This window comes from Sceloporus occidentalis, unplaced genomic scaffold (genome assembly GCF_023333645.1).
Source record: "Sceloporus occidentalis isolate IW3139 unplaced genomic scaffold, rSceOcc1.0.p SCAF_17, whole genome shotgun sequence".
Classification (NCBI taxonomy): Eukaryota; Metazoa; Chordata; class Lepidosauria; order Squamata; family Phrynosomatidae; genus Sceloporus; species Sceloporus occidentalis.
The window spans coordinates 15,040,717-15,056,492 of NW_028316997.1; the positions used below are offsets into that span (position 1 = coordinate 15,040,717).

General features: G+C 41.3%; 1 protein-coding gene across 1 annotated transcript in view; it reads left to right on the forward strand.

Moving 5' to 3' along the window:
• Window positions 1-6,328, forward strand: part of LOC149302876 (laminin subunit beta-4-like) — a 74,138-nt gene extending 67,810 nt beyond the window's left edge. The window contains exons 34-37 of the mRNA XM_089482084.1: window positions 1,753-1,897; window positions 4,699-4,897; window positions 5,495-5,633; window positions 6,092-6,328. Of these exons, the coding sequence (XP_089338210.1) occupies window positions 1,753-1,897; window positions 4,699-4,897; window positions 5,495-5,633; window positions 6,092-6,328 (720 nt within the window). The remainder of the gene's footprint in view (window positions 1-1,752; window positions 1,898-4,698; window positions 4,898-5,494; window positions 5,634-6,091) is intronic.
• Window positions 6,329-15,776: the final 9,448 nt, after the last annotated feature.

Genomic DNA, 15,776 nt, shown 5'->3' on the forward strand with positions numbered 1-15,776 from the left:
CCGCACCCGAATATAGGCCGCACCCTAAAAGTTAGGTGCTTTTTTAAAGAAAAAAATTTCTTAGTAAAAAAAAAACAAACACTTAGTGGAACAGATATGCTGCCACTCTGCCCTCCCCAGACATGGTGCCACTCTGCCCGCCCCAGACATGGTGCCACTCTGCCCTCCCCAGACATGCTGCCACTCTGCCCTCCCCAGATATGTTGCCACTCTATCCCCCCCTGAGATATGCACTCTGCCCCCGAGATGTGACCCCCCCGAGATGTGCTGCCACTCTATCCCCCCCTGAGATATGCTGCCACTCTGCCCCCAAGAGGTCCCCCCCCCTAGACTTACTGGTGCAGACTCCCCGGGGTCTTGCAGGGCCGGCGGGGGACATCTACGCAGTACACGTATTCAACTTCCGGTGCTGGCACTTCCGCCATGGGAAGTGCCGGCAAGGAAGATTGTTAGCGTACGTCGCGCAGATGTTCACCGGCTGCGGCGATGCAAGCGTTAACAACCTCCGCTGCCGGCACGTCTGCACGATGTGCATTAACAATCTCCCTTGCTGGGACTCCCCCCGTGGGAATTCACGGCAAGGGAGATTGTTAAAGCACAATGTGCAGATGTGCCGGCAGCGGGGGCTGTTTACGCGCATTGCCGCTGCCGGTGAACGTCTGCACGATGCGCTTAGACAACCTCCCGTGCCGGCACTCCCCCCATTGAAAGTGCTGACAGGGGAGGCTGTCTGGGCGTATCAGAGAGTAGGATACGCGTCCCCTGCACCGCTGCGGGGGATCTGTATCCTAACCCTGCTGCCTTCCCGGGGCCCGGAACTGCATGTCCCGGGCGTCGGGCGATACGAATTGCGCATTCCTGCGCTGGACCCCGAATATAGGCCGCACCCCTACTTTAAAGACTTAAAGTGGGGGGGAAAAGTGCGGCCTATATTTGAGCCAATACGGTATATATCACATATTCAAAACATTCTATCAGTTGTTTCTAGCAATAATAACAATAATATGACTTTGAAGTGTCCTTGTTTTTGGAAGAAAAGCACATTGTGTAATTAAAAGAGCATCAAATTGATCAGAAATACAGTGTTGGTGTTGTTAATGTTGCAAATGACAATTGTAGCTGGAAATGGATGATTTTTACTGGAATGTGTTCGTAGAGGGCCATTATCAGCAACCATCACACCTGTGTTTTAATGACATGTTGTGTTAGTTAATCTAGGTTTAAAAGGCTTATTGAGCAATATAAACCATTTTGCAATTATGTTGGTACAGCTAGATATTTTCTTTTTTACCATGAAAACAGCTAAGTGACCCCAAACTTTTGAACAGAAGTTTTTGCCAAATGTAAAGGCGTTTACAGGCTGCATCACAGGTAGTGTCTCCATGTTTTCCGAATCCCTACATCTCTTTAATGTTTCTTGTCTTGGCATAATGCCTAAATACTGTTTGTGCTTAAGTAGCACCCTGTGCATTAGGTGCCAGCAGCACTACAGGAAACAGTCAAAGTCAGAAAACTCTCTTGATAAAACCAGTCTGGGTACTAAGTTCACAACTTACTTATTGTGCTTTACAGTACTCAAACTAGCAAAGTTAAAAAAAATGAAAAAATTGCAAAACAGAAAAAATAGGAAATGTATTTATCAACGATATGACTACTTGAATGAAATGTCTCCAATGCTACAGCACATATATTTCTTTCTAGTTGAGAGAAGGCCTCGATTTTATATTATTTCATGTAATCATTTTGTTTTAGATCGAGAGCATTAGACAACTGGCAGAAGATACAAAGTTGAAGGCTTCCAAACTAAACAAAACTTTGAGCAAGGCCATGGTAAAGTTGGAAGCAGATCGGAGCCGTTCAAAAGAACTCATTAAGAGTGTTAAGGATTTCCTATTAGGTGAGTAACATAGTAACATAGTTCATAAGGTTGAAAAAAGACCAAAGTCCATCAAGTTCAACCTATATACATATTGTGTCCCTACTGTGTTGATCCAGAGGAAGGCAAAAAAACCCTTATGAAGCAGATGCCAATTGCCCCATACCAGGGGGAAAATTCCTTCCCGACTCCAAATATGGCAATCAGAATAAATCCCTGGATCAACGTTCTGTCCCTATTAATCTAATATCCATAACTTGTAATATTATTGCTTTCAAGAAACACGTCCAGGCTCCTTTTGAACTCTTTTATTGAGTTTGCCATAACCACTTCCTCTGGCAGAGAGTTCCATAATCTCACCGCTCTTACTGTAAAGAACCCCCGTCTGTGCTGGTGTAGAAACCTTCTTTCCTCCAACCGTAGAGGATGTCCCCTTGTTATAGATACAGTCCTGGGTATAAATAGGTCCTGGGAGTGATCTCTGTACTGTCCCCTTATATATTTATACATAGTTATTACATCCCCCCTAAACCGTCTTTTTTCCAAACTAAATAACCCTAATTCTGATAATCTTTCTGGGTACTGTAGTCCTCCCATTCCCCTTATTACTCTGGTTGCCCGTCTTTGAACCCTCTCCAGCTCCACTATATCTTTCTTGTACACTGGTGCCCAGTACTGTACACAGTATTCCATGTGTGGTCTGACTAGTGACTTGTACAGTGGTAGAATTATTTCCTTGTCGTGGGCATCTATGCCCCTTTTGATGCACCCCATGATTTTATTTGCCTTAGCAGCAGCTGCCTGACACTGGTCGCTACAGGTAAATTTACTGTTAACTAAAACTCCTAAGTCGTTTTCCATGTCAGTCGTCCCCAGTGTTTTCCCATTTAATACATATTCCCAGCCTGGATTTTTCTTCCCCATGTGCATAACCTTACATTTATCTGTGTTGAACCTCATCTGCCACATCCCAGCCCAAGCCTCCAACCTATGCAGATCCATTTGTAATCGTGCACTGTCCTCTATTGTGTTAACCACGTTACAGAGCTTAGTATCGTCTGCAAAGATTGATACTTTACTATACAATCCCTCTACAAGGTCATTAATAAATATATTAAAAAGAATAGGACCCAAAACTGACCCCTGTGGTACCCCACTAGCAACAGTAACCCACTCAGAGTATGTACCATTAATAACCACCCTCTGTTTCCTATCACTGAGCCAGTTACTTACCCACATACACACATTCTCCCCCAGCCCAAGCATTCTCATTTTATGTACCAGCCTTTTATGTGGCACCGTATCAAATGCTTTGGAAAAATCAAGATATACGACATCCAGCGATTCACCCCGATCCAGTCTTGAGCTCACCTCCTCATAAAAGCTGATCAGGTTAGTTTGACAGGACCGATCCCTTGTAAACCCATGCTGATATGGAGTCATACACTTATTTTCATTGAGATACTCCAAAATAGCATCTCTTAGGAAACCCTCCTAGTTTCCTGAAATGTTATCTCCTGAGGATCCCTCCCTTTAACTGCAATCCTCAATTCAACATTAGTGAGGAGATAGATTTAAAAAAGTTTTTACAATGTTTGGTTCATCTCTTCTGCTATTCATTATGGTTTATCTCGCTATTTGAAAACATTAGTGAATTTGTGAGAGTTTAGAATAAACTTTGTTGTTAATCTTTGCTTTGTAAATAGGTGATTTTTTAGGACAATTTAATATGACTGCTGTTTTCTTTTAGTTAAAGGAGGGTTGTGCTATGGCTAGCAAGATGGAGAAACAGCAAGCAGTCAACATCAGGATTGGGTGAAACACAATAAAAGAACTATAGGCCAAAAGTAACATAGTCTGGCTTTTCCCGCCCCCTCGCTCTTGGTAGAGAAGGTTCCCAAGTATGCCTTATTCCTACCAGTCTAAAAACTATAACTGTTAACCCAGAGGTTACGATAACCCATGTCCTGGCCAGATACACTCAAGTGAAGAACCTATCCTTGTTTAAATGCACAGGCTGATATCAAGCAAACTGCAAGGCAGAAAAAGAGTTTTGAGTAAAAATATCATAAGCAGACTACATTTTATCCAATCTTATACGATATCTTTGAAGCTGGGTCTTTTAAAGTAAATAAAAATACATATATGGTTTAGTTCATACTGTAATACTACCTGTTTATATTAAATAATCCAGCTTGCATTTTTTATTGTTATATTGCTTGCAGATAGCACAGTACTGTACTATTGCCCAAAAAGGGGTACCCCCAACACACCACAGGAAGTCGGTAAGGCTTTTCTCATGAATGAGTTATTCATTATTGGTAAATAGTGTTTCCTTGCTATTTAAAGAGACAGTGTAACCCCCTCTCATTTTATTTTTTGTTTCTTCATTTCACAATGCAAAATAGTCTAAATTTAAAAATGGTTTAATGTTTTGGGGGGTTTTTTCACATTACTGTAGCTATTAAGGCTGTAGAACACTTTGATATGTTTAAATGTGGCATACATTCTGAGCTCATAGGAAAGAAGGATACCAAGGAAGGGAAAATGGACAGAGAGGGGCAATTGGGAGGTATATAATTACCGCCAGTCAGCTCCAGTGCTGATAGCAATCCTATTAATTTCAGTGAGAGTGCTTTCCTATCAGTTATTGGCTGCTTGTTAGACCGTGGAAGATGAGGGCATCTTAGGGCATAATATTTTAATATGCATTCTTCCTCAGTGGGGCAGTCAGGGACAGTAAACCATCCCTGAAATTGTAGCAGTTGACCTAGTAGATACTATGCAAATAGTGCCAGTCTTTTTTTTCTCCTATGTTTCAGAAGCTTTTGTATACCCTGAAGAAATAGAGAAGGTAGCGAATCAAATTCTTGCCATTAAGCTGCCTGCAGCCCCATATGATTTAATTGACACACTAAATAAGATCAAGGCATATTGTGATGATTACAAGAGGAACAAGAACAACTTAAAAAAGCAACTAGAAGAAGTTAACAAACTAACTCAAAGGGCAAAAGAAGCCAAGTAAGTATTTTTTTCCCCTAAAAACTGATATTTATTTTGGAATAAATCTAAATTAAATGTGTTAAATGTATTGTTTCTAACATGTTCTGTAGACATAATTCCAGGGGTTTTTTGTGCATACATTAGGTTTCAGATTTATCCAGTATGTTTTGGTATACACTACAAACAGCTCAACTTTGGAACTTTTAAAAGAGAACAATATTCTCTTTCCTGTGGCTGCTTTTAGTATCATAATGACAGAAAATCTGGATGTGTTGTGTTCACTTGTGGGTGGCATTAATATACAGCCAAATAACCCTGGAGAAACCATACAAATGCACTGACTGCTTCAAAAACATCTCTGTTTCTCTGTTATACCCACTTTGACTTTATATCCACCATGGACTGCAAGACTTTCAGGTTTCCAAACAATGGTTCAGCTGCTACTGTAACTGGTGCCAGACCAGCTATTGAATTAGGGGCTGCCAGGTCTCAAGCCCCAAGTCCAACCGGAGAATCCCACTGATACAATATATCAACAGTTGGTAAATGTTTACCTTTTCTAATTGAGTCTTGTTGAAATATGATCTAATATTTACATTGTACATATCCTTTCAGAAAGGTGGTTGAAAATCTACCAAATGGAGATGAAATACGAATTAATTTGAAGAATGCTGAAAACTTACAGCAGAAAGTTACTTCTATCCTTAACAGTATAACTAAGGAGATCCAGGATATCAGGAACAAGATTTCACGAGTAATTTCACATGCTGACACCGATTTTAACTAATACAAATTACAATACTAACATGAACTGAGTTACCATTGAGATCTCTCAAATAATAAGTACATTAATACGGAAGAATTAATTCTAAAGTAAATGTAAATAATTGTTATTGCAATTCCCAACTTCTTAAGGTTTAAACAAATCTGTATTGTTTCACGCATATTTTATTTTCTGAAAGAGAAACTAGCACAAAATATTGTTTAATTTCATTTAGAATTTTTTTGAATGTCCAGTGGCTCGAATAACGTGTGCCCAATTAATAGATGTTCCAATAAATAGGTGCCAGAAATGTAAACAGGAGATGGTTGTAGACTTATGAAATTTAGAGGATCTGACATGATTACTGCTTAAGGAAGACGTGTAACATAGGTGAAGTTAGATACATATCTCACAATAATATTCCTTTTTTTTTTCTTTCCTACACAAAGGCTAAAGCCAGGGCAGATACAACGGATGATAAACTGAAAGCCATTAAAGACTTTCATTCTAAATTAGAGACTAAAATTGCAGAGCTGCAGGAAAAAATGCTGAGGAACATAAACGAGGCTGCAAAAGCGCAGAAAAGATCAAACACTGCGCTGAAACAAGCTACAGAAAGTGAAAATGTACGTAAGATTTACAAAAAGAACATTAGCAAATATGTGTGTAACAATGATGCACGCTGAGAGGAACCGACAAGTACAAAGAAGCAATACAATCATAAAAGCTAAGATGTCGTATGGAAGAGGTTGAATGCTGCAAAATTTGTTAGCACTTAATAAATAAAGGTCAACCCCGCTTGTTACCCTATAGATGTACATGTAGGTCCACAAATGCTGTGGTGAGACATCTTCCTGCCCCTGCATGGGAAATCTGGCTGTGTATTGACAGCCTTGACTCCCCCTTTACAGCAGAAGCCAGCATCCCTGACTTCCTGCTGGTCAATCGTGTGTAACGCGATCCCTTCCCTTCCTGTAGGCTGGAAGGTCAGTGAAAGACAAGTGAGACTCAGCAGGGTCTGTATAGATTTCTTTGATTGCTCCCCCTGGGGTTGATTGCACAAATTGTGATCAGCAATGCAAGGCTATGGAGCCCTGTTTGTTGATAACAGTCTGATCAGTGCAGGGGTGATCGGAGGGAAGACAGTGATAAACTTATGGAATAAACCAATAAATATTAGTTTTTATTATCCAATGAAAGGTACTCATTTTGGAACCTTGGAAGGATGAAGGGCTGAGTTGACCCTGCCAGGATTTGAACCTATGACCATGAGGTTTGAATAGGCTTTGAAGTCAGGGCAGTTTATCAAATAAGCTATGTGGGCTTAATCAAGGTGCCCTTTTTCCATGTTTGATGTACCCACACAAATATACACCCCGAAAGAAAAAAAAAATAGAGCTTTCATTTGAAACAATAGAAACATGCAAAACATAATAATTGTGAGTACTGGTATGTTAACCCCTTCGTGACAAAGGCTGATTTCATTTTTTGTACCCTTTGTAACATAGTAACATAGTTCATAAGGTTGAAAAAAGACCAAAGTTCATCAAGTTCAACCTATATACATATTGTGTCCCTACTGTGTTGATCCAGAGGAAGGCAAAAAAAAACCCTTATGAAGCAGATGCCAATTTCCCCATACCAGGGGGAAAATTCCTTCCCGACTCCAAATATGGCAATCAGAATAAATCCCTGGATCAACGTTCTGTCCCTATTAATCTAATATCCATAACTTGTAATATTATTGCTTTCAAGAAACACGTCCAGGCTCCTTTTGAACTCTTTTATTGAGTTTACCATTACCACTTCCTCTGGCAGAGAGTTCCATAATCTCACCGCTCTTAATGTAAAGAACCCCATTGTGACAATGGCCGTTGTTCTGCGCTGCTCCTGTTTAGCTGTAATTTTCTTCTTTCCCGTTTACTGAACCCACACAAGTTATATATTGGGGTTTTTTCAGGACAAGAAGGGCTTTCTCTAGATGACATTGTTTTGATTGTGTCAGGACTCGGGTGATCAGGTCAGGTAGGAGCCCATGCGCAGGGGATACTTGGGGTTCAGTATGTAACCCACGGTGCATGATTATGCAAACAAAGACACCACAAACAGAAATCCAGGTAATGCAGTGTATTTCATGTATATAACAGGACCAGCAAATAAGGGTAATATAGTCTAAGCAAGTAACCGGACGTATGGCAAAATAAAATACAGGTAATAAGTCTTTTGGCAGGGAGCCCGCTTGGAAGGGCACGACAGACAGAGAGCCCGCTTGGAAGGGCACAACAGACAGAGAGCCCGCTTGGAAGGGCACAACAGACAGAGAGCCCGCTTGGAAGGGTACGAAAGGCACACAGCCCGCTTGGAAGGGTACGAAAGGCACACAGCCCGCTTGGAAGGGTACGAAAGGCACACAGCCCGCTTGGAAGGGTACGAAAGGCACACAGCCCGCTTGGAAGGGTACGAAAGGCACACAGCCCGCTTGGAAGGGTACAAAGGCACACAGCCCGCTTGGAAGGACACAAAGGCAGGGAGTCCACTTGGAAGGACACAAAGGCAGGGAGTCCACTTGGAAGGACACAAAGGCAGGGAGTCCACTTGGAAGGACACAAAGGCAGGGAGTCCACTTGGAAGGACACAAAGGCAGGGAGTCCACTTGGAAGGACACAAAGGCAGGGAGTCCACTTGGAAGGACACAAAGGCAGGGAGTCCACTTGGAAGGACACAAAGGCAGGGAGTCCACTTGGAAGGACACAAAGGCAGGGAGTCCACTTGGAAGGACACAATAGCAGGGAACCAGGAACAGTACAGGTGCAGAGCCACAGCAGGAAGGTCCATAGACTTCAATACAAAGGCCCTGACTGAAGGGCAGGGCAGGTTCATAAAGGCAGGGCAATCCAGGTAACAAGGCCCAGCTGGATGTAGACTAGGGCTCAACCCAGGTAACAAGGCACACCTGAGTTCTAAATGCTCCAGAGGGTGGAGAGTGGCCACTAGTGGTTGCAGATGTAAACACCACAGGTATAAAAAACCCATGGTTCAGGCAGCGAAAAATTGGTTCCTGACAGTACCCCCTCCCTAAGGAGCGGCCTCCGGGTGCTCCTGGGACTGTAGAGAGGCAGTATCAAAACCTGTGGTAAGAATTCCTAGCCCTAGCACGTAGAGCTTTTTCAAATACGTGCAGGTCCTCCTTTCTTACTACAGTTCCGTTGGAGGCAATGACGCAGTCTGAGGAAAGGTCATCTGCAGTGCAGTTGTAAGACATAGTGGTATTGGATGCTGGATGCATAGACATGATGGCACTGTTCCATACTCTCTTTCTTGGCTGTCCATGCACCAGGGGTCACGAAGCTGCCCTGTACCCAGGGCACCTCTGGGGGCAGGGGGGTAGTACCTGAACTGCACTGGTTCAAGGCTGGAGTGGCAGGCTTAACAGACTTCTGTTCACGCAGCTGTTGCTCGTAATGCTTAAGTTCTTTCCTATGCACAATTGTCCCGTCAGATGCTAGGATGTAACCAGGAGCCCCTAAGGAGTGTTTTGCTGTTTGGGGTCTACGATTCTTTTTCCTGGGAGTAACGGGAGTGGTGGTCCCAACTGCACAAACAGCCGTGGGGTTATCAATTGCGGGTGTGTCTGTTGTATCAGCAACAGAAGCATCTGAAGACACGCTGTCCATATCAGACCAGTCGGTTTCATCAGAGATGGTCTGGAGGTCATCCGACATGGCTTCAGATGGCGCAGAAGTGCCAGGTACTGTGGATTGGTTAACCCCAGGATCACCAGGTTGGGGAAGAGATAGGGTGTGCTCCAGCTTTGATGCGTTGCTGTTGTCACATGCAGGTTCCTGGGCCTGGGGTTTGTTGGTGTGGGTTGCAGAGGGTTTAGCTGGTTTCAGAGGACATTGGGTGATCCAGTGTCCCTTTTTGCCACAGTAAAAGCAAGATTCCTCATCACGCCTTTGTTGCAATTCGGTTGCGGTAAGGGGTTCACGTTTCCTAGATTTCCTAGGAGATTTCTGTTTCATACTGGTAACAGGCTTGTTGGATTTCTCAGGTGATGTAACAGGTGTAGGAGAATGGTCTTCATGAGAGTGATTGGAGTTGGAGTCCCAGATTTGCATTAATGATTTGCACAGTTCAAGCAAGCTTTCTCCTATCACTTTGATGACTGAAAGTAACCCCGCTGACTCCTTGTAATGGCCTTTGTATTCTGTCAGGACTCGGGTGATCAGGTCAGGTAGGAGCCCATGCGCAGGGGATACTTGGGGTTCAGTATGTAACCCACGGTGCATGATTATGCAAACAAAGACACCACAAACAGAAATCCAGGTAATGCAGTGTATTTCATGTATATAACAGGACCAGCAAATAAGGGTAATATAGTCTAAGCAAGTAACCGGACGTATGGCAAAATAAAATACAGGTAATAAGTCTTTTGGCAGGGAGCCCGCTTGGAAGGGCACGACAGACAGAGAGCCCGCTTGGAAGGGCACAACAGACAGAGAGCCCGCTTGGAAGGGCACAACAGACAGAGAGCCCGCTTGGAAGGGCACAACAGACAGAGAGCCCGCTTGGAAGGGCACAACAGACAGAGAGCCCGCTTGGAAGGGTACGAAAGGCACACAGCCCGCTTGGAAGGGTACGAAAGGCACACAGCCCGCTTGGAAGGGTACGAAAGGCACACAGCCCGCTTGGAAGGGTACGAAAGGCACACAGCCCGCTTGGAAGGGTACGAAAGGCACACAGCCCGCTTGGAAGGGTACGAAAGGCACACAGCCCGCTTGGAAGGGTACGAAAGGCACACAGCCCGCTTGGAAGGACACAAAGGCAGGGAGTCCACTTGGAAGGACACAAAGGCAGGGAGTCCACTTGGAAGGACACAAAGGCAGGGAGTCCACTTGGAAGGACACAAAGGCAGGGAGTCCACTTGGAAGGACACAAAGGCAGGGAGTCCACTTGGAAGGACACAAAGGCAGGGAGTCCACTTGGAAGGACACAAAGGCAGGGAGTCCACTTGGAAGGACACAATAGCAGGGAGTCCACTTGGAAGGACACAATAGCAGGGAACCAGGAACAGTACAGGTGCAGAGCCACAGCAGGAAGGTCCATAGACTTCAATACAAAGGCCCTGACTGAAGGGCAGGGCAGGTTCATAAAGGCAGGGCAATCCAGGTAACAAGGCCCAGCTGGATGTAGACTAGGGCTCAACCCAGGTAACAAGGCACACCTGAGTTCTAAATGCTCCAGAGGGTGGAGAGTGGCCACTAGTGGTTGCAGATGTAAACACCACAGGTATAAAAAACCCATGGTTCAGGCAGCGAAAAATTGGTTCCTGACAGATTGTATCATATTATTTACCATTAAAAAAAGTGTAAAATATGGTGAAAAATTTAGAAAAAAATGACTTTTTCTAGATTTTAGTTGAAAAATCTTTTACTCCTCTATAAAAGGTAATGAAAAAACCTGCTAAATAGATTCTACTATTCGTCCTGAGTTTAGAAATACCCAATGTTTTTATGTTTTTTTGCTTCTTTTCTGCATGTTATGGGGCAATAAGTGCAGGTAGCATTTTGCTATTTCAAAACCATGTTTTCCAAATCTGGTAATTCTTCCCCCCGTGTGCCATTTCTGGGTATCTTTGAAGCCAGCCAATGCAATTTACCCCATCAAATCATATATTTTGAAAACTAGACACCCCAGGGTATTTCAAATGCTAGTATTTTAACTCTTTCCATGCACTAATTCTACCACTAGTCTTTGTCAAACTTTGTGGTAGTCATTTTTTTGCATTTTCTTTCTACACACGTTTTACTTCAGGTATGAATTAACAGGTCCTGGTATATGTCACTGTCATAAAATATGTGTTCAGCAACATCTCCTGAGTACAGCAATACCCCACACGAATGGTTTTGCCTGGCTGTTTGGGGGGCAAAGGGCCACATTTGGGGCATGCGCATTTTTCAATGTTGAACTTTGGCATTTGGTGATCCACTGCCCATGCCCTATTTGGTACATCTTTGAGCCCAGCCATTTCAGTGTGCCCAATAAAACCATATATTTTTGAAAACTAGACACCCCAGGGTATTTCAGATACTGGTATTTTAACTCTTTCCATGCACTAATTCTACCACCAGTCTTTGTCAAACTTTGTGGTAGTCATTTTTTTTGGTCACAGCCCATCCTGGGGTGAGTGAGTGGTGTTGCTGAATGCCTTTTGATCGAGGCATTTCAGCAACACCATTGAAGTTTAGGAGGTGATCGTTGATCGCCTCCTAAACACTTTTAAAACGGGCGTCCGTCCGCACTGTATTGTTTGTTTGTTTGTTTATTTTAGTTTTCATTTTTATTCATTAAAAATAACTGTTTTAAAAATGTTTCCTTTTGTATGAAGAAACATTATCTGATCTCCCCTGCAGTGATCACACTGTGATCAGCAAGCAAGGCTCCATAGACTTGCAGTGTTGATTTCAATGCATGCCAGCCAGCAGGGGGAGCATTCAAAGATCCAAGCAGGGTCTACTGGATCTCCCCTGTACTCCAGTGACCTTCCTGTAGGCATTACCAGTAACCTCCATCAGAAGGGAAAGCCTGATTGCGCAATCGGGCATTCCTTGTGTAACAGCGTACTGTTGCATGCAATAGACAGCCTGATCTCCTATGTAGATGCAGGGAGATGTTCCTGCCGCTCCAATAAAATCCAAATGTACAGGTAAGTCCTGATGGGCATCTTGCCACAGCTATTTAGGACATAACCATACATCCATATTGTCGCAGAGGTAAAGAAATAATTTTATATAAATGATTAGGTCATAATGAATACTTTAGAGTATAATAAACAAAAGACTTCAGATTTGTGAATCAAACTTATGTTTATTGAATATATAGAATTTAAACAATAATTAAATTAAATACGAAAATACATCTATAAAGCAGAGTATATGTATACACAAGTATAATGCTTGCCAATAAATATAATAATTTGCAACATACCCATTCGATACAGTCTCTTGTAGTTCTCTTCCCTCCCCCAAACTCATTTTTTCTATATCTTTACCCAATGTCTTGGGTATAAGTTTGCATTGCGACTCAGCATGACCTTGAACATGTCACTCAATGTTGTTTATCCAGAGTACTGTACACCTGCAAGATCCTAAACATGACACGTACTGTATCTTTTAGTATATTTAAAAACACAAAGTGGAAATAAATGAACCATTGTACTTATATTGCTGTAGCTAACGTTAAAATAATATATATTAATATGCTTATAACAGTATAAAGGAAAGTGTGAGTACACTAAGTCTTAATAGATGCATCAATCATGAAGAATCTATTATCAGTATAAGATTGTGACACGTTAAGTAATCTTAAGTGAAAATATGTGTTTTAATATACATATCTCAATGTTTTCACAGAGTCTTAATGATCTGAAAGAGAAATATGAACTTCTTCAAGAAAAACTAAAGAAGAAAGACATTCCCCGAGAATTATTAGAAAGAATAGAAAGGCTTAAAAAAGAAGCTGAAGATGTTGTCACGGAAATAGGAAAGAAATCTAATCGTATATCAGGTAACCCTCACTGATTCCCTTAGTGCACAGGTAATGCAAACAAATATGTGGGGTCACTTCTTAGTGAAGAACAGATGTCTATGGGTATAATGCAAAGGTTTCCTATCAATAAGTGGTAAAACAGAGCAATGTCATATCATTAGGTTAAAGGGGAATGCCCATCAATTATTTATTAATTGTATACGATTTAAAAACAGGTTTTCCAGTTTGTCTAATAGCCAAATATCCTGACTTCTTATACTGATTGAGGTAAAATGTATGTTTTAATCAAACAGACTTCATTAGTATTGCCATAAAGAGCTAACTAAATGTGGTGTTTGAGCATTATAGCACATTTTAGAATAATGGCATGCTCCAGGTAAAGCAAATTTATTGGAACAAAATCAGATAAAAACAGATTTTTGTCAGTGCTAATCTACTGTATAAAGCCCTGTGTTTTATGCTCAAGGTGACAATTTTGTCCACTTTAACAATATAATTTCATTTTAATGGTGTAGCGTTAACTAACATGCACCACTTATTCTTATGAAAAGACAGACTGCAGGACATTTTTTGTCCTGCAGTGCACAGTGAAGTCTTCTTTTTCTATCCTGAAACAATTAATTAGTTCTTATGCCCCTCTCCTCGTTTATACCAACAAATACTAGAAAATCCTGCAACAAGCTGGATATGCAGTACACTGAAAATCACTAAAACCTATACAGAGCTTCTCTCTGTGTTGGAAGATTGTAACCTCAAATTAAACTAAGTGGTTTGCACTGGATGCATCATGTCCAGTCATCGCTACAATATAGTGGCAATGCCTGGTGGGGAGTTGACTTTCCCTCCTACCTAAAGCTAAGTTAGATGTGCTGTTAGGTTATGGGGAGCTTTAAGTGTAACCATTCCAGACCTCCCCAAAAAGCAGCAGGAGAAAAATTAATGCTCTGGGTTGACAAAAGTAACCCCCCCCCCATCAGGAGAAACTCTTTCCTACCTTGATGCCCCTGCTTTTTTTTTTTAGCAGAATGTTTTGGCTAAACACACAATCATTGAGTAAAAACATAATAATCTAAAATAGAAAATAAAATGTGGGGTTGCCATTTGTCTGAAGATCACCCCTGCCATGGAAAACATCATTTTTTTCCCCTGTAAGTTATATTCTCAGTGTTCATCTGAATGCTGAGTTACATGTAAGGCACGTTGTCGTTTTCTCATATTTCCGAATTTGATCTGCTAGTTGTCCGTTAGCTATTTGATTCCTAGTGCCTTATCAAATGCACTGTTAAATCTCCTAGTAGTGATACTTGCCTCTGAATGTGTAACTATTAAATATGTTAAATACTGTTCAGATTCCAGGTGTTTGATAGTAGATGAGGTAACTGTATAAAGAATCAACAGGGAGATGTAACTAAGCTGTATGAACTTAATATTCATAATTATGAAACAATGAATTACTGCTTTCAATCAAAATCTTGAAAAAAAAATTAGTACACTAATGAAGGGGCTTGGATCATCTTTTACCTAGCAAATTCAACAATTCTAAATTAACATCTATGGTCTGTAAGGTCGGACGCATTTAATTCATTTTCAAACAACCATCTAATTAAAAGAATACAGCTGTATTCTTAGAAGCTCACACCCTACACATTGTTCAGACACGGTAAATTTATTTTTAAAATACTAGTCCTTCAAGGAACTCAGTTGTATTCTTGTAATGAACAACACATCCTTCATCTGGACACTATTTTCATATGATTACATGGAGTTGAAATGGTAACTTACAATTATAGGGGTTTCAAAATGCTAAACCATGAAAAAAATGCTAAAGAAATGGTGACCACATTAACAAGACTGCAGCCAGAAGAGAGATATTTACACCAGTATGCATTGATTCTTTATGTAACCTAAGAATGTACAATTGATCAGGACAACTATATGTATTGGTATATCATCTTTGCATGTTATAACTAAAATGTTATATAGGCATTTTAACTAGAATGAATGCTGTCAAAATCTATCTCAAAAATATATATTGTTTCTCACAAGATGAGATGTAGGTAGTCTAAATGTCACCTGTAACGTGAACATGGGCACAAACAAAAAGCATTTAAAGGGACAGTTTACTGTTGTTGCAGCTATGAACAAGACAGAAAAGTATTGCTTAAATATCCAAGTCACTCAAATATTATCTTGTTTTTTTCTGAAATCTTACTTCAAGATGAATAATATGTAATGCTGACTTCAAAAGAGGCCTATCTGAGAAAGGAATTCAAAGTATCCATGCATTCATTCCTGTTTGATAAAATCCACTACTCCTTCTTTTAAGTAAAATTAAATAAAAAATCAGTGATAAGTCTAGGGTTAGTGGTACCTAGGTGTAGTACTGCTTCAGCGCACTCCCCATAACTAAAACATAAGCACACATTAACACACAGACTTGCTTTTACAGCTACTAACTCTGACACCAAATACCTATGCATGCATATACACACACACACAAGATTTCCCTCAATCCTCTTAATTGCACCATTAACCTGAGATTTAACCCTGAGACTCTAACACCTTATGCTGACTCACTCACGCTTT